Raw genomic sequence first — 22,491 nt, 5'->3', positions numbered from 1 at the left:
ACCCTAAGAGAACACAAATGCCAGCCTAGGCTACTATACCCAGCAAAACTCTCAATTACCATAGATGGGAGAAAACAGGATATTCCATGACAAAACAAAATTTATACAATATCTTTCTCAAATCCAGTCTTACAAAGGATAATAGATGAAAAAAGGAGCAAAACTACACCCTAGAAGAAGCTAGAAAGTAATCTTTCAATAAATCCACACAAACCTAATTCCACTTCTTACAACAAAAACAACAGGAAGTAACAATTACTTTTTCTTAATATCTTAATATGAAAATTAATATTACCAACATATCCTAATCGATTGAAATCCCAAAATATGAGGAATTAGAAATTTACTGACTGTCATCCAATGGTCTCTCTAACCTGGTAAATGGAGAAACACGTCCAATATTGTACAATCCATATACACTTTCAGCTTGTTTATTCGTGACAATGTCTTGCTGTGTACCACATAATGGTCTTGAGATCTTGCTTTTCCTATCTCAGCCTCTCTATTAGTAGTATTGTTTATTTCATGTTTTTACACTATATTATGGTTTCCAGAACAGCTTACATATTTAAAAGTATTTATATACCCAAAAGAAATATAGACAATTAAATTGGGAGGGGGTTTGTAAGAGAATATCAAAGAGTAAGACTGAATGCTTTGCTTGACGTTTGTAACTCTTGTATCAAGTTACCACAGTAAGAGCTCTACTAAATCCAAAACAAACAAGCAAAGATACTTTATATATTTATGTTCATTTAAGAAAATATTAGTAGTGATGTATTATTTTGAAATATAGTTAATATGTTTGGAGTTATTTAAAATTTATATTGAAAAAAACGTATGTATTCTCAGTATTGCCATAGACAAGTACCTACATAAGACTGCTAAATAGATTGCTGTTTTATATCAAACAACTTTTATAATACTTATTTTATTGTTATATTTTATAAATTTTAAAGAATATGGCAAAAAAGATATTGTAGGTATTGAAGGGGATCTCTGGGAGGAGTTGGGGTACAAAAGGAAAACAAGAATGTGACTTAATTTTATTTAAAACGTTTTTAAATGTTAATTCTGTAAGTTGAAATCGTGTGACTTTTCTCATTATAATGCAATAAAACTTAAAAAAACAACAAATAAACAAACAAAAAACCAGACAAATGGGAATTCTTGTTAAATCTTCGGAGTTTTCCTTCTGTTCCTCCAACCTGTTGAGTTCATTTTTGCACCATGTTATTACCTGAAGTAACTGTGGTATCTTATAACCTAACTCACCTCTACAATGAACTCAGTTATGAGTAGGGTCCTTCTTTACCTTGCTCATGACCATAATCCCAGTTTTGTTTTTTGTTTTTTTTTGGGGGGGGTTGTTTGTTTGTTTGTCTTTAGGACCCCTGCTCTGGTTGCCCCTATTCGCTCTGGTCAACTCTCCTCACTCAGTACCTACCTTCCTTCTCCAGCCCAAAGACTTCATTTATTACTATACATAAGTAGACTGTAGCTTCTTCAGACGCACCAGAAGAGGGCGTCAGATCTCATTATGGGTAGTTGTGTGCCACCATGTGGTTGCTGGGATCCGAACTCTGGACCTTCAGAACAGTCAGTGCTCTAGGTGTTTTTTTAAGATTTATTTTATTTTATGTGCATGAGTACACTGTAGCTGTACAGATGGCCGTGAGCTATCATGTGTGTGGCTGCTGGGAATTGAACTCAGGACCTCTGCCGGGCAGCTCGCTCTGGCTTGCTGGGATCCGAACTCAGGACCTTCGGAGGAGCAGTCAGTGCTCTGACCCGCGGAGCCATCTCGCCAGCCCATAATCCCAGTTTTTAACACAGAATTTGCCACCAGTATACTAGCCCACTGAATGACTAAATCTCATCATAACAAATTTTCAACCCATGGCCCAAGGTCAATTTATAGGTATTTGAGTGTCTTTACGCCACCCAGCTAGAACTATACTCAGGTTTTCTGTCTAAGTGTAGCCCCGAGCATTTACACCTTCCTTACACCAAGGGGCTTTCAAAGGCAAAACTACATCCCATATGTCACTCAGGCGCGGCAAGGAGAGGTTTAGACAAGCAAGCAGTTCGACAGACACTAAGTTAGCTGTGACATCTCGGCTTCAAGGCCTAGAATAGCTGGGTAATCATCCATCAAGGAAATAACTTCTCGTTAGACCTAAAGTGGCCTCAGCAAGGATACAAGATGGAAGCGTCTCTGTAATTTCTCGCCCTGACCCTTCCTAGCGCCTGGGACAGAAAATGCCAGAAAGCGGCCATGAGAAACCCACAATACACTAGACGAGCTTCCGGCTGAGCATCCCCACTTCCTGTGCACGCCTTCTAGTCCCGCCGCCTCCATCTCGCGAGAAGCCAGGGGAAGGCTGGATCGTCCAATCCGGAGCTAGCTTTGCCCTTCCCCTGCGCCTGCGCATAATGGAAAAAGCAAGAGCCACGTGGACGCCGCCGGCGGTCGCGCCTGCGCGCTGCTGCGCTCCTTGTGATTGGCCCCCGTGACGCGACCGGGGCGCTTTAGTTTTCACTTTCTGTCTCCCGAGCCCTCTCCCTCCCTTTCTCCCCGTCCACGAGGTTTCACTTCCGGTGGCTGGCACCGGGGGGCCGGAGAGCCGACGCGTCCCCAGCGCTTGGCTCGTCTCCGGTCCGTGAGGCGGAGTGAGGGGCCGGAGCGTGCGCGCGCGCCCTCCCGCCCGCCCGGGGACACCCAGGTTCGTGAGCGAGGCCGAGCCGCGGGGGGAGCGACCAGGAGGAGAAAGGGACGGGCTGGAAAAGCATGGGAAGGACACTGAGCGGTGAGCTCGACTCCTCAGGGAAGGCGGCCGCGCCGGCGACAGGTAACGCTCCCCCGAGAGTGAGGCGTCCGTCCGGGGCGCGGACCCCCGTGGGCAAGGACGAACGCGGCTGGTGCGCGCGGGGTGCGTGCGGTGATCGAGGGCTGGAGGGCGGCGCGGGCGGGCAGGGCGGCCACCCACCCACCGGTGGAGCTAAGGCACCGGGGTGCCCACTCCGGAGACCGTGGAGGGCAGGACGTCGTGAATGGCTGTCAGCAAGCCGAGGCAGAAAGCGAGCCCGGCGTGGTTTGTTTGTGTCACCTGTCACAGGGCAGCTCCATTCCCCCCACCCCTCGCCCCCCAGGGATATGATCAACTCTGCACTGAAGTGTTCCATTGATAGGGGTTGGTCTAGCGCATCCCCCTGACGGGGGTATTGGGGGAGCCCTCAGGTGGGCGTTGTGGATTCTGTAGAATCCCAGGCAACGCGTGACATGATTTACTTCTTTATGACGTGTGAATGGGCCTACCCCATATGGAAGACAGCCACAGCCACGTTGAGGGAGCCTTGCGGTAGGCTGGCCCCGAAGTTGGGTAGAGGGGAGTCCCAAGCGGGTTTAACTTCCAAGATGAGCTCGTTTGAAAGGTCTGGGGTCTCCCTTAATCTCGGTGTAGCAATTGGACGCGCCCTACGTTAAACCACTCGCTCCTGTATTCTTTCTGAAGGTAAACTTTAGAACAGGTAAGTTAAATGAGAGTTTTCCCCTAAACCTCTATAATACAAACGACCCGAGGACTCACAGCGTCGTCCCCCCTCCCCGACCCCTCAGAAGAGCAGAACGAAGGCGGGGTGAATAGGTCATAGGATAGAATCTGAGGTTCTTGGAAATCCTGCCGAAGAGGTTTAGGACAGAGCACATACACCTGATAGAGTAAGTGAATACTCCTGTATTGGAAGATTGGTAAAGGGAGTCGCTCCAGTGTTACCAGTGTACAGCAGTACCTAGCGAGCCCAAGGTAGAAAAAATAAAAGGTAACCGAATATTTGTCAGTAGTTACTGTTTTAAGGGAGATGATGTTTGAAGTGTGTTGACAATTTGTTTTCTACTTTTTTTTTTTAAATAAGACAAATGGCATTTCTTCTGGTCCAAACATTTAAGTAAATTGAAATTTGAAAACTGCCAGGAAACTTGTCTGATACTGCTTGCTACCTGTAGCATATCTGATTAGCACAGATATTATGGGACATGTTTATCCTTTGTGTCTTGTCAGTGGACTTTTTTTTTTTTAAAGATTTATTTATTATATGTAAGTACACTGTAGCTGTCTTCAGACACACCAGAATAGGGCATCAGATCTCATTACGGGTGGTTGTGAGCCACCATGTGGTTGCTGGGCTTTGAACTCTGGACCTTCGGAAGAGCAGTCGGTGCTCTTAATCCACTGAGCCATCTCACCAGCCCATCAGTGGACATTTTTAAGGTTTTCTTATAAGAATACTGCAGAGCTGTGGTTTTTTTTTTTCTGCCCTGCAGCTGTTATAAACAGGGTTTAGGTGCTGCTGCTGTTTGTAGAATCAAATTCTTATGATAATGCTAGGCAGTCTGTTAAATGCCCCGGGATGATTTTACTTTTAATTTTCATTCCCCTTAGGTATAGTTTTCATTACTCTGCTAGGCAGCACTGGATGGTAACAATGTTTTCTAAACATCTTAACCCATCTAGTAATCTTTTCTAGTGAATAAGAAAGTCAAACATTTGGGACAGTCAGATATCCCTTGTTTATGATATTGGGTCTGAATACTCTGCTTTGCCTTATTTAACAGTTACCATACTGTTTTAGTTATGGTAGTTTTATGATATACATTGGTACTTTCCTTGGGGGGAGGGCTAGGGAAAGTTCAGGATTCTTCTTTGTTTCTTTCAGATAAATCATCTCAATCTCTATAGAAAACCACATTGCTGTATTTGTTTTGGCATTGTATAGCTTATTCCATTTATAGATTCATTTAAGAAAAGACGGTTTTTATTTTTCCTTCTAAGAATATATTTTTTAAAGTATTTTTTCAAAGATTTATTTATTTTTATACATTAAATGCACTGTAGCTGACTTCAGACACACCAGAAGAGGGCGTCAGATCTCATTACAGATGGTTGTGAACCACCATGTGGTTGCTGGGATTTGAACTCAGGACCTTTGGAAGAGCAGTGCTCTTACCCGCTAAGTAGTCCTTGAACTTCCACCATGGTTTTTGTTTGATAGCTAACGTATCTTCACCTGTTTTGAACTTAGAAAGTCATACATTTTATTCATATTTTGTTTTATGTTCCAAAATGTATATTCTAGCATGTGTCCTTGCTCCTTTACACATTTTTTTTTAAATTATGGCCCAGGCTACCATTGAACTTGATATGTAGCAAAGGCTGGAATTGAACTCTTGATCATTTGCCAGGTCCTCTAAAATGCTGGGATTCCAAACACACTGCCATGCTGGATTTATGCAGTGCTGGTGTTTGAGGCAGGGCTTTGTGTAGTATAGACAAGCATTGGTCTACATCCTCAGCCAGTTCTACTACAGTTGTAAAAATACTGCCTAGTCTAGTTATATCTATTGATAATTACTATATTAGATGTTGAATTGATTACTTTCAAACATTTACTAGTATGTTTAAAAACTAAACCAATTACATCTTGGCTTAAATAACATTTTTGATGAAAAACAGCTATTTACCTTATATATTAGTGATAAGAGTAACACTGTACAATGTGTTTGCAAATACATCATGTCACCTTTAATTGTTAGAGTTCTGCACTCTGTTGTACAGAGTTGAAATATATGGCAGAATTGTCTGATATTGGCTAGCCCAGTGGTTAGAAAAGAAGGAGCATTTTAATATTTTCTTATAGTTGTGGGTTTTTTGTTATTCAACAATTTTGGTAATAGTTTGCATTTACCAAGCTTGTTCTTCAGGGGGCTTTCATTCATGTAGTAGTCATTTGGAAAATACTACTTCCCTAAATTGCTTAGATCTTCCAAATAATAAGTATATATTATATGTAATATATAATATATTATAACTATTATATATAATATTAATACTAATCGTAATACATGGTTTATATATATATAAAATATTGGTGTCACATTTGTTAAATTAGATTTTTCTAGGCCTCTGTTGTATGTTTTTTAGGACTTTGTCTTAGAATTCGTCAGAGTTATTACAGGTGCCTTATTATTTAAATATCTTACTACTTTACATTTTTTAATTTTAATATTGACTATTACTGCCCAACTGGTTTTGATTTATCTTACCTGTATTTATCATTTATAATAATCTTGCTAATGAAAAATGTTTATTCTTAATTTTTCAAGAAATTATTTTGATATAACTAGATGGTATATATACTTGTGTATTTTGTGTGTTTATTTTGTGGTACTAAAAATTGAATCCAAAGTTTAATACAGGCTAAGCTACCCCTGAGCCATATCCTCAGCCCTGTACTTTTATGTTTTAAAGACTAACTGCGGAGTAATAGAACATATGCCTGGTATGTGGGCCACCTTGAATTAATTTCTAGCACCAGTAATGAGTATCAGTTAGAATATCGTTCCTTTTTGAGACATTATGTCACTCATGCTGCCCTTGTACCTGTGATTTCCCTACCATGTTTCTTGAGTTTCTGGGATTACAGATATGCTCCACCTTGCCTGGCTAGAATTTTTTTTTAAGATTTCAAATTTAAGTTATATGTATCTGTGTGAGGGTTTGTGCACTTCAGGGCAGGTACCTGTGAAGGCCAGAAGAAGATGGATCTGGAGCTACACCCAACATGGGTGCTAAGAACTGAACTTGGGGCTCTTCAAGAGCAGTATGTGTTCTTAACCACTGACCGTCTCTCTACTAGCTGGAATTTTAAAAAAACTTTAAAATGTATATGTCTGTTTGTCTATATGTAAGTGTGTAAGTATTAGTGTATATGTAAATATGCATGGGTACTTGTAGAGTATATGAGACAGGTGGTTGGGCACATAAAAATGTAACTGTTAACATGTAAATGGAAATGTGAATAAAAATGTAAATGTGTGTATGAATATATGTGTGTCTGTGCATATTTGTATAAAGAATTTTAATTCTTTTCCTTTCCTTCCTGTCTGGGTCACAGAGAGTTAACCAGCCAGGCCAACTAAGCAATAAATTCTTTACCTAATCACTCAGCTATTAGCAAGAAGTGTCAGTAGATTCAGAGGCCTGCAGCTTCTGGCCTCAGACTAACTTAGAGTCAAGATAGGCATATGTTATTACAGAAAGCACTCGTTAAACTAAATCTTGACCCAGCCCGGTGATAAGCTCCTGACAATATTCTGTTCTTGTCTTTTGCTTTTCATTTTGTCTTTTTAAAATTGGTTACTGATTTAATTACTGCTTTTGTCATAAGAAATGTACCTAGAGCATACTTCCTGTTTTCATTTAATAAACTGTAATAACATTTAAGTGGAGAAGTAAATCTTATGCTAATTGTCAGTACACTGTTGCTTGATGAAACACACCATTTAATGTGTACCTACTTTCTTTTAGGAGATCTATCAACCTCAGCTCTTGGTGCCTAGTTCATCTGGTTACAGGACCTATTTCACCTCTATGCTCAGGGCATTTGGGATGGGATATATATATAGTGATGAAAACAGTTTACAGAAGATTGAGTTCTGCCCCTTGCTATAGAAGTTATAATTACTGAAAGAATCAAAAATGGACTTTAAAATATAGTTGTTCCTGGAAAAAATAAAAACTTTTTTTTTAAGGTATTTTCTGAGAAAAACCACTTAATATTTTTGGGAGATGCTCAACATATCAATGAGTTTGATACGGTCATTTCATTGGAAATCAGTAGTTTTATGCTAAAGCATAAGCTCATAAACCCAATTTGATAAGTTAGAACATTGGTCACAGTTTATATGGATGTCTTTAAAAAGTCACCATAAAGGACTAGGGGGTGTGGCTCAGTAACAGCATTTATCTAGCATGTTGGATCCTCAGTATCACACTTGAGGGTGAGAGAATGCATACAGCCACATACATTTTAAAATAATTTTAGTCAAAATTATATTATCTTAAACAATTTACCTTTTGGGCATCATGTCAAAACAAAAAATTACTTTAAAAATTGTAAGTATCAGCCTGATCAGAAACTTTGTAGAAGATCAAATTTGGGGAATATTAAAAACAAACTTCAAAAGTTGAATATTGCACTTAAGAGGCTAAGACACTGCAAGTTCAAAGGCCAGCTGGGGCTAAAGCGTAAGAGGAACACTGTATCAAGGAAGAGAGCGCTAGAATGCTCAGTGGATAGCTCACTTGCTGCCAAATCTGGTGGCCCTCTCTGAGTTTGATTCCTTGAACCTACATGGTAATAGGAGAGAACTAACTCCTTCAGGTTGCCGTTTAACATATATACCATGGCGTGCTCTCCAACACATAAAAACATATGAAAAATAGGTGTAAAGTTACATTTATTTTTAAAGTTGAATATTCAACCCAATCTAACTTGCAGTCAGATGAATAAGTCATAATTTGTGGATTTAATTTTTTATTTCAGTAGTTATACTTTCCAGCCCCCTCTCCTGGATAAATTGAAATATCTAAGACTATTTGCTACTTTGAAATCGCACATAATTACATAATTTTGTATGAATTTAAATAATTTGCTAGCGAGTTCAAATTATTTTTTGTATAGTAAATACAACATAATATGCTTCGTGATCTACATATTCCTTCACATTTATAGTACTGATATTTTTCTCATGTCTTTGATTTCTAATCTGAGTTCCTTTAATTTGTTTTTCTACAATAGAGACTATTTTGCTTAATGAATAAATTACTAATTTAGGGTAGAGAGTGATTTTATTGTATTTTACTTTTATTCTATCAAAGTAAACATGCAGTTGTATGATCTCTGCTTTTTGTTTCAAAATTTTTTTTATTTCAGAGAGAAAATTATTCCTGTAAGCATAATTTGTGTTATTAGCAGTTAAGACTTGGAATAAAAGCATTTCAGTATGTTATTGCTTTTAGAACAAACTAGTATTTTGCTGTGGAACAAGCTTGTCTGACCCATGGGCTCAGTGTAGCCAGAGTTAACTGTGAGTGCAGCAAACATAAAATCCATAAATGTAGTACAGTGGGGAGTACTCAATTTAGTTGTCCATGTATGAACTTTGTATTTGTGGTTTTTTGAGGAAGGGTTTTTCTCTGGGTAGCCCTGCTTGTCCGGGAACTCTATAGAGCAAGCTGGCTTGAACTTGCAGAGATCCACCTGCCTGTACTTCCTAAATGCTGGGATTAAAGGCATTTCCCACCACCACTCAGCATGAACTGAATAGATGCCAGCTTCCTGGCATTGGCAAAAGCTAGGGTATACCTAAGACTTGGGAGAAATATAAACTTTACAGATTTATTCATATGCAAATTAGATGCTTAATAAACATTTGTTCACTTTATCATTACCCTTTTCACTTTAGAATTTTTGATATTAACAAGGAACAGGACTATGTCAAGAACTGAAGGTAGAAATAGTTTATGACCGTCTTTCTAGCTTTCCATAGATATGATTGAGATGGGGCTCAAATCAGAACAGTTAGACTAAGTGTTACAAGCTATGATTGAGTCTATATTGTAAGACATTTAGTAGTGGTAGTCTTTTTCTCTAACCCAACTACCTCCTAAATAATCGAGATAGAGACTATTTTTGTTAAATAAATTTTATAACACAATAACTGAAGAAGTATTAATCTATTCTAATCCTCTAAACTAATAGATGTGCTTCTGAGCCATATCTCTGAGATACTTGCATTTTAGTATTGATCTGGCTCTCTGCTTCATTCATTTTTCTCATAGTAGCAACTGGACCCTCACCTCATGGCCAAATCTTCTTTCCCTACCCCTCCTCTCACTGAAATTGGAAGTCCAGCCCTATTCTCATCTGCTCAGTCATTAGCTGTCAGCATCCTCACTCTATCCGTTCCCCACTGCCCCTCCAAAGTAGAAAATGAATGAGGAGCAGTGTTTATACAACACTGAGACAGGAGATACTTAGAATAAGCATTACAATGCCATGTCCTGATAGTAACCAGATATTGGGACAGAGAAATGAGCATTCGAATAATACAAGGATAAAATAACATGCCAAGTCTAAAGTAGTATAATTAAATTTCAGTTATAATTTAGATGTGTAAAGCAAAAAATTTTAAATTGCAATATCCATAGTTATAACTTACTAAATTTAGTATTCAAATTGCATCATAAAAGATACATTATTATGGTTGGGTTTTGTTTTGTTTTGTTTTTTTAAAGATTTATTTTTTTGTGTATGAGTACACTGTAGCTGTACAGATGGCTGTGAGCCATCATGTGGCTGCTGAGAATTGAACTCAGGACGGCCCTGCTCACTCTGGCATAATACACTGTAGCTGTATTCAGACGCAGCAGAAGAGGGTGTCAGATCTTATTACAGGTGGTATTGAGCCACCATCTAGTTGCTGGGATCCGAACTGAGGACCTTCAGAAGAGCAGTCAGTGCTCTTACCCGCTGAGCCATCTCGCCAGCCCACATTACTATATTTGTATTTCACGTGTTGATAGTTTGTTTTTGAGTCTGACATCAAACTTAAGGTCTTACTTTCTCTGCCAAGTGTATGATGCCCAGCTTTGAACTTGTGTTTTTGAATTGGATTGGGGGAGGTGTTAATGTGTTCTAGTGCTTTGCCTGCATATATGTGTGTGTGCCGTATGTATTCCTGATGTCTACAGAGGCCAGAAGAGATGGTCAGATCCCCTAAAGTTAAAGACAGTTATGAGCTACCAAGTAGGTGCTGAGAATTCAGTCTGGGTCCTTTGGAAGAGAACTATTATGAGGAACAAAGACAGAATTACCTAAAAAATAATTAGAACTAACATATAAGGGCTGTAAAATAACAACAGAAAAGCCTGGGATTATTTAAACTAATCATCTAAATAGGAATAAAATGTACAGTGGACTTACACTAATTCTTCTTTCAGAAAGTTTGGCTTTGTTTGTGACATCTTTGTTAATAGAAATATAAAATTTTTATGAAAATTTCCACATCAATTAAAACATAGTTGCTCTACATGAGGTTGTTTTGAACCGTGAATACAGTGACCAAATTGTATATTGCCTTATCGATTATAGAAATTTTATTTTAAGATAAATAATTTTCATTTAGAGATTTATAATAAGCATAGAATAAGTATTTCATTTTAAGATTTATAATCAAAATAGCTTTATTGTTGTGCTAGTAGCCCTTTGAGCAATCCAGCCAGATGTAGATCTGAGGAAAATGAATTTCTTCTCTACAAAATAAAATGAAGTTTAGTTAATTCCCTGAAATGACTGTAATAAAAGCCAGATTCATTAGTGTTGAGCAGGTCATAATTTTCAATTAGAAGTTTAGACATAATTGAGTTTTGAATATAAACAAGGTATTTTTAAATGCCAAGATACTGTGACTTTCATAGAGATCTTTTATACCATCATTATGACCTAAGAATAGAGAACAGGTAGATCTGAGCAAACTTGACAACTGTGGAATGTTAGGGTAAGAGAATATAAGGCTTTCAACAGATTGCACTGGTACTATAAGTAGAAAGGAGGCAGGAAGAAAAGAATGAAAGACAAGCCAATAAATCCAAGGATATAAATAGGTAATAGTTAAACATGATTAACATGAAAGCTTTGTGCTTCAGTTTTCTCCTTCGGAAAATAGATAACTTTGTAGCATTACTGTGAAAACTAAATGACATTTAAGTCCTTAGCCAAGGAATTTATATTTAGTAATTTCTCTGGAAGTGGACAGGTACTACTTTATTGAATTAGAGAAACATTCAACCTTCTACGTTTCTGAAACATAGCCTTTCAGGCAATAAAAATAATTTAGGGAGGGATCCACCCAAACCAGGGTTGGGGCTATCAGTTGAAGTCAAGATACCATATGGGATGGTATAGAAGGAATAGATGGCCAAACTCTTTGGGACATTAGTAGGATTAAATAATGGGTACTGGAGGAGCATATGCAGCCCAAAGCATCAGGAATTCAAGAAGAGGGGTGTTCAGCAGTACTAATGTATGGTGGCTAGATTTCTGATGATTTCCTGTACAGTAGTATTTACCCATTTAAACTATATGGTCTCTCATGGGTGTGTGGTGTGTGTGTGTGTGTGTGTGTGTGTGTGTGTGTGTGTGCGCGCGCGCATGCTCAGATATTCAGATTTGTGAAATTGTCACTAAATAGTATAGTTGACTATTTCCCACTTTTTTCCATCTGTCTATTCAAGACATTTATGTAAACAGGACTGTACAGTATACAGGTTTGTCTACTTTGTGTATGAATGTTTTGCTTACACATATATTTGTATACTATATTTGTGTGTGCCTATTGTCTGAGGAGGCCAGATCCTCTGGAACTAGAGTTACAGTCAGTTTCTAGCTATTATTTGGGTGCTGGGAATCAAACCCAGATCCTCTGGAAGAGTAGTCAGTGTTCTTAATCATTGAGCCAGCACCTGGTCTTTTTTTAATTTAGTATAATATTTTCATTAATTCTTTTGAGAATTTCATATAATGTATTTTGATATTTATTCCTTTTAACTCTTCTCAGATCTATCTTCCACTTCCCTGCCCTTTCTGAACTTCCTGTACTTTTTTAAAAGTAATCCACCAAGTCCAGTTTGTGCTGCCTATATATATATAATCATGAGTGTGGTCACCTACTGGAGTGTGGTGGACATATTGGGACCACACCCTTGAAGTGAAAGGTCCCTCCTCCACAAGCTGTCATCTGTCAATAGCTCCTCAGCAAGTAAAGGAAGCTTGAGAGCCCCTCCCCCTTCACATTTATTCATTAACATTTCAACATATGTTAAAACTTGACTTTTGGACTGGGGAAAATAGCTCAGTGGTTAAGAACACTGGCTGCTCTTCCAGAGGACTCATGTTCAAATCCCAGCACCCACATGGCACCTCACAACTGTCTGTAACTCCAGTTTCTGGGGATCTGACACCCTCACACATGCAGGCAAAATACCAATGGACATAAAATAAAAATAAATTTTAAAAAGTGAAAAAAACAACCTTGACTTTTATTTTCTATTGCTAGGAATCAAAACTAAAGTCTTTACCATATTTGCCCACATTGGGCAAGCATTTATTACTGAATACGTCCAAAGCCAGTAAGCTTGACTTTTAATTCTTCATCTACCATGGGCAATACTATTGATCATTCACTTGTTTGTTTTTTGTTTTTTTGGTTTTTTGAGATACGGTTTTTCTCTGTATAGCCCTGGCTGTCCTGGAACTCACTCTGTAGACCAGGCTGTCCTGGAACTCAGAAATCCACCTGCCTCTGCCTCCCAAGTGCTGGGATTTAAAGGCGTGCACCACCACTGCCCAGCTTGATCATTCACTTGTTAAGGGTACCTGCTTATGAATTACTTCATTACATTCTTTCTCCTTGAAGATGTTCAGGGCACTACCATAACTTACAGTTCATTAATACTTTGGTTTAGAAATTCATCTTTTGATAATTTAGATTTTTTTGTATTACAATCACTACATAGCCATTCGGTGAAGTTTCGTTAAAGATAATTGGTCCTATTGTATATTCCTTTGTGTGATGACAACCTGAGAAAGATACACAAGCACAGCTATTTTTTAAAGTTTAAAGTACCTATTGGTATTTAAACCAGTAAAAAACTGAAGGTCTTACTTTATTATTTTTCTAAGAAGCATCAGTTTTATTTTGGTTACTGGTGAAAAAAACACACCTACATCCTGATTAGGCTACTTTTAAAGTAAACCTTACTGTTATGACTATTTGCTGGGCAGTGGTGGTACACGCCTTTAATCCCAGCACTTGGGAGACAGAGGCAGGTGGATTTCTCAGTTCGTGGACAGCCTGGTCAATAGAGTGTGTTCCAGGACAGTCAGCGCTACACAGAGAAACCCTGTCTTGAAAAACAAAACTAAACAAACAAACAAACAAGAGACTATTGCTATTTGAAGACTTCTGATGACTCTTATGTTTGATTCTAGGGAAAGCTCAAGTTTGTGTCTGAGAATTATACAGGTAACTAACTACCTTAGGCCATCTTATGGATGTGACTACCACGTAGATGCAGATACCTACAAAGTTTCTTACAAAAGAAATCATTTTCGTGCCTTCAAACTAAGTCACTGTGAGTAAATTATACCTAAAAAGAATATTTATTTCTTTTTTTTAATTAATTTATTTTTTATGTATATGATTACACTGTAGCTGTACAGATGGCCATGAGCTATCATGTGGGAATTGAACTCAGGACCTCTGTTTGCTCTAGCCCTGCTCGCTCTGGTGTAATACACTGTAGCTGTCTTCAGCTGCACCAGAAGAGGGCATCAGATCTCATTACAGGTGGTTGTGAGCCACCATGTGGTTGCTGGGATCCGAACTCAGGACCTTCAGAAGAGCAGTCAGTGTTCTTACCCGCTGAGCCATCTCTCCAGCCCAAAAGAATATTTCTTAATCTAATGTCCTAAGTTCCAGATTTGGCTGAGGTTGGGATAAACTTAATTCATAGCCGTTCCATAGTGCTAATAATACCTATTTTCCTTCTTTTAGCTTTACCTCCAGGAACATTCAGGCAACACTGTTATTAAATGACCCAGACAGACCTGCCCTTATATAATTATAGCTTTTCAGCACAAGGAACCTAAAAGATGGCAGCACCTACTGATAAAACCTTGTGAGTAATAATAAAATAATAAATGCATACTTTGTTTACTTGATTTGTTTCTCTTTCTCTAATAAAAAAACTTTTTGTTTCTTTCCAGACTTAAGCTCAATAAAAATGGTAAGAAATTAATTAGTTCTTGTGGTTTTTGTTGTTTTAGTGAATGTTTCAAAGTGTAATCAGCTTCTTTTTGTCCTCATTTCTTAAAGCTGTCATCTCTCCATGGAAAGGGCAGTTAACTATTCAGGGTTGCTTGCTGTGTGATATAACTCTTTGGTCTACTTATGGCACAGTTACAGTACAACTGTAAGTATTGTGTTGGCTGTCATCCTTAATACATATTTTGTTTTTGCATTGCTGGGCACTCATTTCGGCATTGTAATGTGTAGGATTGGTGTGAAATACGGTAATTTTACTTGATTTTACACTAGGATGCTTTTGATTGTGTAGAGTACAAAGTACACAGACCACCTAATTTCTATCCTTAAAGAGGAATGATACTTCTATTGCTGTAGTTGACATGGGTTCCTATATTGCCCAGGTTGGTTTGGAACTTCAGGACTCAAGGGCTCTTACTCAGCCTCCTGATTGACTGGGGCTACTTGTATCTGTTACCATGCCTGACTAGATTATTTTATATTAGAAGTTTGCTTTTTCTCTAAAACAAATCAGAATTGTCCAGAGAGCAAATAATACAGCAAATTATAGTCCCTAGTTCTATTATTGACTCATTAAGATTAATAGTATCTGATGTTCTAATAGTCACATGATCCCCTTATTTGAAAAAATACTAAAAGTAGCTGTTAAATCTGTTTGTAGTATAATGAATTATGATAATAAAGTTTTTTTTTTTCCTCCTGAGGAACTGTGAAGAAATCTTTTTGTGCCGGGCGGTGGTGGCGCACGCCTTTAATCCCAGCACTTGGGAGGCAGAGAGGCAGGCGGATTTCTGAGTTCGAGGCCAGCCTGGTCTACAGAGTGAGTTCCAGGACAGCCAGGGCTACACAGAGAAACCCTGTCTCGAAAAAAAAACAAAAAAGAAAAAAGGAAATCTTTTAGTTTGGTCTCTTCATACTTTTGTACTCCCTACCACTAAAAGCATAGATGCAATTTAATAGACATATGATGATTAGATTTCTGTCAGAGTTCATTTTCTATAAGAACAGAGAGCGGGGATAGTATACTTCATAATTAGGAAAGTGAGAACTTTGTGAAAAAATAATTTTAAAAGAAGGAAAAGTTCTTTCTTGCTATACAATGTAGTTGCTAACTATAGGAAAAATGATGGTATTTGAGTAGATAATAAAACAGGTGAAATTTTGGTTATCTGCATATTTTTCAGTATTTTCCTACAACTTATATATTAATCATGAATTTATAAAAGGCAGACTTTGCAGAAGAGACAACTGAAAATATGTTTTTAAGTTTTTTGTTTGGTTGGCTTTGGTCTTTCAGTTTTTTGCGACAGGGTTTCTGTGTAGCCCTGGCTGTCTTGGAATGTTGTCTCCACACCAGGTTGGCCTCTGCCTCCCAAGTGCTGGGATTAAAGGCTGAATCACCATCACCCAGCTTTTCTAAGTTAAGTTTTTACTTGCGCTTTTCATTGAAATAGAATTACAAAACATTACACTCTCCCTTTCTTTTTTCTAGCCCCTCGAAGCTCCCTGCCCTCAAGCTTTTTCCACATCATCCTTAAATAAATTAGCAACTTTTTTTGATTCTTATTGTTATACGTGTATACATACATGTGCATGCATGTATATATGAATATATGTGTGTTTTTAAGAAAAATCTCAATCATTCTATTTTTACTAATGAAAACTCAGGAGTCAGATGCTAGAAGCCTGCTAGCTCAAAGAGGCTGATCAAACTCCTCAGCCAACGTTCCAGAAGGAATGCCCTTTCTTGTATCATCTCCAAAACCTTCCTTAAAACTCATTGTCCTTCCCTTCTGTGTGTCTCTATCCATCCTCCCTCCCCCTCTCCCCCTCTCTCTCTCTGTAGGGGAGCGTTGTTCATGACAGGGTTTCTCTCTGTAGTTCTGGCTGTCCTGAACTCACTCTGTAGACCAGGCTGGCCTCAAATTCAGAAATCCACCTGCCTCTGCCTCCCAAGTGCTGGGGTTAAAGGCGTGCACCACCACTGCCTGGCCCCACTTACTTTCTCTTAATAATCCTATGTTGACTGTCATCTGGTTGCTTGGTCCATCTGTTGACCTACAGTTGACTTTATTTGATCATATTTACAATTCAAGCAGAAAATTCTTAGATTAAAAGTATGGGCTAAGGCTGACGCACACCACAACTAAAAACTTTTTTCCAGTAAATATATACCACAGTCTCGGGATTTACAATGTGTTCTAATATCCTGCAATATATATGCAACATGCCCAATCTTTTTTTGTTGGTGGTTTCATGTTTTGGTTTTTGAAGAATCTTAGCAAAATTTGGATAAAGTGTAAGATAAGTAATAGTAGTCTACAATTGTTAATTTCTTAATTTTTGGTAATTTGTTGTGCAAGGAAACGTTCTTTTTGTGTGGAAACCCCAAGTATTTGGAGATTAAAATGCATCAGATATACCTCTCAAAAAAAAAAGAAAGAAAGAAAGAAAAGGAAGGAAGGAAAAACCAAAGCATGTAGAGAGCAACATGATAAAGTACAGGAATTTTTTGTGCTATTTTTACAACTTTTACATAAGTCTGATACTATTTGAAAATAAATTAGAAAGAAAAAGTACTTGGGAGATGATAGAATGAATATCTGTATGTGACTCATTCTATGATATAACCCAATATTGCAGAGAATCTTAACTTAGTATAATTTTTGAAATTTTTCAGTTTTAGAATCCATAATTCTTTAACACATCTAGGTATGTTGGCCGTTCTAAAAATGCATGCATTCAGAAAATGTGAACATGTTTGTAAACATCATCTGTGGGTCATGTGTGTGAGAATCTGTATTGTTTATAAACATAAATACAAACATAATGTATATTATATATTATTTATAATCTAACCCAGAAATTAATGACTTCGAAAAATAATCGTGTGTGTATGAATGCTTTGTGTGTGGGTATGTGCATGTATGTGCAGTGCCAGTAGAGGCCAGAAGAGGGACTTGTAAGCTCCCCAGTGTAGGTGTAGGACCCAAGCTCATGTTTTCGGTAGGATAGGAGCAGGATACACTCTCTTAACAACTATTTCTGCAGCCTTTTAAGGACTCTTTTATGATTATATTCTTGATTGCATTTGCGTTAGAAAGTAATAAGCTTATGTCAGTATTTATTACACTGCTTTATGAGTTTTTGTTTTTTAGGCCCCAGGAACTAGATTTTAAGTATGTAATGAAAGTGTCTTCTCTGAAAGAAAGCCTTCCAGAAGCTGCCTTTAGAAGACGGAATTACTTGGAGCAGAAAGGTCTGTTGAAATGTAATGGCACACTCCATATCCTGGGCTTTCTTCAGTTATTGTCCACTCTGTGGTCCATACATTCATATACATGTCTTAATTTCATCTCAAATACTTCTTAAAATGGTCTTTGGAGGAGGTTGTAGAGTTACCATGTTATCCACTCCTTGGAAGCCAGTTACAAACTAGCAGATTCATCAGAGAGAACAAAGACTTTAAGACAGAATGCTTAGAGAATTGAATAGATAGACTAAAAAAATAGCTGAAAACTCAGACCCATTCCTCTCATGCACAAAAGTTTTTATTGTTTTGAATTTAAGTACTGTTAGGTTCACTACAAGTAAGAGACCAGCATTTGGGAGGCAGAAGCATGCAGATGGATCTCTATGAGTTTGAGACCAGCCTGATCTGCGTTGAAAGTTCAAGCCAACCAGAGTAACATGTGAAACCCTTTCTCAAAACAAAAAGAAAACAAAATATGAGGAAATTTTGAGTCATATTTCATGAAACACTGATATTTTTGTCTAGTATTTATTTTGTTAATTTTGTAGCAATGTAAGAGAGAACATTTTGTTTTGAGATAGGGTCTCATTGCATAATTCTGCCTGCCTTGGAGCTTTATATGTACACCAGGCTGGCCTTGAACTCATGGAGATCTGCTTGCTTCTGCCTCTTGTAAGTGATAGGATTAAGGTACATTTTAAGGAGGGTTTAAACAATAAATATTTTGAAAATTGTTTAAGAGAATTAAAAGTTCTGAGGCAAGGTATGGTGGAATGTGGCTTTAATACCAACTGTAAGGAGACCAGCAGAAGGGTCTCTGAGTTCAAGGTCACCCTGGTCTATATGTCAAGTTCAGCAAAGAATACAAAATGAAACCCTCTATGTACGTACGTATGTACATATGTATATGTCCTGAAGAAAGGGCAGTGGGGGTTTATGTGATCAAAACGTGATCTAACTATGGAATTTCTTTAATTAAAATTTAAAATGTTCTATATTTCTGATTCCCTCTACAGTCTGTTGTCAAGATTTATGCTTTGATTTATATGAAGTTGAATTGACAAACAAACGAGAAAACATAAATAACCTAATGGAATATATTAAAAATAAGGAATTGGTAAGCATCACTAATTTCAAGTGTAATTATTTTTCCCTTAAACTAGGAAGTTGGGGCCTAAGTATTCACTGTATTATTTAGCTTACCAGAAGGGTTTTCACTGTTAATGTTAACTGACATAATATTGTAACTGACATTTCCATTTTCCTTACATCTCAACTTACCTTTGTGTCTCATTAGTCAGTCTATATTCCTAATTAAAAGAACAAGTCTTTGCCTTCTTGATACATTGATTAGCTATCGAGTGCTACTTGCATTAGTCACTTGTGAGAGGCTTCTTTGAAAGCCACTTTTAACCATTATCCAGAGTTTATACAAGTGGGTCTTCTTTCTCAGAAGAGAAGAAATGAGACTGGTTTAAATAGTAGAAGAATAGCTACTGGTTTAAAGAATTCTGTCGGGGGTTGAGAAATGGCTCAGTGGTTAAGAGCACTGACTGCTCTTCCAGAGATCCTGAGTTCAATTCCTAGCAACCACATGGTGGCTCACAACCCTCTGTAATGGGATCCAGTGTCCTCTTATGGCATGTGTAAAGACAGCAACAGTGTGCTTATATACATACAATAAGTAAATAATAAAATCTTTTTTTAAAAAAAGGAAAAAAAGGCCGGGCGGTGGTGGTGCACGCCTTTAACCTCAGCACTTGGGAGGCAGAGGCAGGCGGATTTCTGAGTTCGAGGCCAGCCTGGTCTACAGAGTGAGTTCCAGGACAGCCAGGACTACACAGAGAAACCCTGACTCAAAAAAACCGGAAAAAAAGGAAAAACAGCTGTTGTGTTAGCCAGGGCTCTTTGAGGATAGATGCTTGTCCCAGAGCTTGAGCCACCTTTTATGAGAATTTCTGAATATTTCCAAAGAAAATGATTCAAATGTTGACAGTAATGAAGCAAAGCAGCTCCTGTTGGGACATAAGTAAAGTAAAATAGACCAGGCATGCATGTGTGTTTTTTGGGACAGCGACCTGTCTTAATGATAGTGTTCATTAATACTGAGTTGCAAATAACGTTAATTTAAGCGGGCCTTAATGTGAGAGTTTTATAAGCTTACTTTCTCAGTCTAGGTAGCAAGACAGGATTTAAATGCTGTTCAGGGCAGTTTTCTTCCAGCTTTGCCCTTTTCTGGATGCTAGTTTGTCCTATGGCTTCCAGCCAGGGTCATGTGCTCTCTTTCCACGTGGGTGGAAAGAGACAGAGCCCCTCCTGACCATCACTCTAGTTTCTTTAGAACAGTTTGCATAATATGCAGAGCCCTCAGTAGCTGGAAATGGCACAAGTGACAACTATTTATTTTTTTATGTTTAAGGCACTCATCAAATGCTTAGAAAATAGGAGTTTTTTCATTTTACTTACATCATCAGCCTTAACTCCAGAACAAGGTAAGAACAAGCTTTCTGGGGAGAAAAAATTATAATGTATCTATTTTTGTTTCATAATATCAGCAACCTACATCTTTTTATTTTTCTCCTGATTCTTAACTCTTACAGATGTTGGAGGTGAACAGATGGGTCTACATGGTTTACATTTATTCCATGCACATCAAACAGCAGGTGAGGTTACAGTGGTACCCAGTTCACTCATCCTATTGGATTTGGGTGCTTTACAGTCCCTATCTTACTCGATGATTTAGTAGCACAGAACACTTGTTAACTCTGTTCTTCCCCTTAAACAACTGTCTTTCTTTAACATTCCTACTTGACCTCCTTTGAAAGTGAACTCTAAGCTTTAGACCTGTGTCTCCACATACTGACATATCTAGCATGATATGTAAACTTCCTAACATTCAGCATATCTAAACCTGAATCCATTTGTTGTTCAACAGTAGCTAGGACATACTTTTCCCAGAGTCTCTCAAAAAGCTATGACTCAGGATTTTCATGGCTACTCTTGCTATCTAGACTATAATTCTTTGTGTTTGGACAATGTATTCCCAACATGGTATTGACCCTGAGGACAAACACGTGGTTCTTAGAGACAAAATATTATATTAATCGTGTATTAGACTTTTCTATTGCTATGATAAAACACCATAACTAAGGCAAAATAGAAAAAGGGTATATTTGGGCTTACAGTTCCAGAGAGCTAGGATCTGTGGTGCTGGAGTGGAGGTAGCAGGCATGGGGGCTGGAACTGCAAGCCAAGAAAACATGCTCTCATGGGGTTTTTGAAACCTCAAAGTTTGCCCACAGCAACATACTTTATCCAGCAAGGCCACACCCTCAAACCTCCCAAACAACTGCCATCAATTGGGGACCAACCTTGAAACATCTGAGTCTATGAAAGAAATTCTCATTCAGACTATAAGTCAAATCATGTAGTACGTAAACAGCTATACAATGTCACAGCATGTGTGATGTTGCAGTTAAAGTACTTGTGGGATGCGGATGTAACTCAGGTGGTAAAGTGCTAGTCTCTTAAGCATAAAGCTCTGGATTTGATTCTGAGGACTGCATCACCTGGGATGTACTTGCCACTACATCTGGGCATGCTTGACATACAAATATATTAGTGGGCTGGGTTTGGCTTTTGGTTTGTGATGCTGGGATTCTTTTTTTTTTTTTTTTTTTTTAACTTTTATTGCATTATGATGAGAAAAGTTACATGATTTCAATTTATCTGAATTTGTTGACATTTAAAAACATTTTAAGTAAATAGAATTAAATCATATTCTTGTTTCCCTTTTGTACCCCTACTTCTCCCAGAGGCCCCCCAATTAAATACCTACAATATCTTTTTTGTCATATTCCTTAAAATTTATAAAATATTATAACAATAAAAATAAGTATTATAGCCGGGCAGTGGTGGCGCATGCCCTTAATCCCAGCACTTGGGAGTCAGAGGCAGGCAGATTTCTGAGTTCCAGGCCAGCCTGGTCTACAGAGTGAGTTCCAGGACAGCCAGAGCTACACAGAGAAACCCTGTCTCAAAAAAAAAATAATAATAATAAGTATTATAAAGGTTGTTTGATATAAAACAACAATCAATTTAAGTCTTATATAGACGCTCGTCTACAGCAATACTGAAAATACACTTTTCTCAATATAAATTTTAAATAACTCCAAACATATTCTGTATATTTCAAAATAATATATCACTACTAGTATTTTCTTAAATGAACATAAATATATAAAGTCTTTTTTTTTTATTTAGTAGAGTTTAAAATCTTGGCTCTTACTGTGGTACAAGCCCAAAATAAGAACTTTTAGACATTGGATTTCATTGTAATAAGGCTGTACTTCAATGACCCTCACATCACCAAATGATTTTACCTCCATCATAGCTAAGCTGAGAGTTGACAGTTCTGCTGTAGCAAGGAATGTGTTGTAGGTATGATTTTTGGATACAGACTTCCTGCTGTGGTCAAAGCTATTTGATTTGAGTGAGTGACTTTATTCTC

The 22,491-nt window shown here is 37.9% G+C and overlaps 1 protein-coding gene across 11 annotated transcripts in view; it reads left to right on the top strand.

The window, feature by feature from the left end:
- The first annotated feature begins 2,720 nt into the window (after positions 1-2,720).
- The window catches only part of Tasor2 (transcription activation suppressor family member 2), a 50,779-nt gene continuing 31,008 nt past the window's right edge, over positions 2,721-22,491 (top strand). For 4 of the 11 annotated variants that reach the window (XM_031359404.1, XM_031359394.1, XM_031359405.1 and 1 more), the window contains exons 1-9: positions 2,721-2,852; positions 13,894-14,036; positions 14,459-14,582; positions 14,671-14,690; positions 14,780-14,876; positions 17,887-17,987; positions 18,998-19,098; positions 20,401-20,473; positions 20,582-20,644. In XM_031359404.1, coding sequence (XP_031215264.1) covers positions 14,557-14,582; positions 14,671-14,690; positions 14,780-14,876; positions 17,887-17,987; positions 18,998-19,098; positions 20,401-20,473; positions 20,582-20,644 — 481 coding nt within the window. In that variant the 5' untranslated portion in view covers positions 2,721-2,852; positions 13,894-14,036; positions 14,459-14,556. Of the gene's footprint in view, positions 2,853-3,147; positions 3,532-11,391; positions 11,508-13,893; positions 14,037-14,458; positions 14,583-14,670; positions 14,691-14,779; positions 14,877-17,886; positions 17,988-18,997; positions 19,099-20,400; positions 20,474-20,581; positions 20,645-22,491 lie in introns of those variants that run through there. The other 7 variants (XM_031359399.1, XM_031359401.1, XM_031359400.1 and 4 more) reach the window with 7 other exon arrangements.

The sequence above is a fragment of the Mastomys coucha genome, unplaced genomic scaffold (genome assembly GCF_008632895.1).
Source record: "Mastomys coucha isolate ucsf_1 unplaced genomic scaffold, UCSF_Mcou_1 pScaffold7, whole genome shotgun sequence".
NCBI lineage: Eukaryota > Metazoa > Chordata > Mammalia > Rodentia > Muridae > Mastomys > Mastomys coucha.
This window is presented reverse-complemented; position numbering and strand designations above follow the sequence as displayed.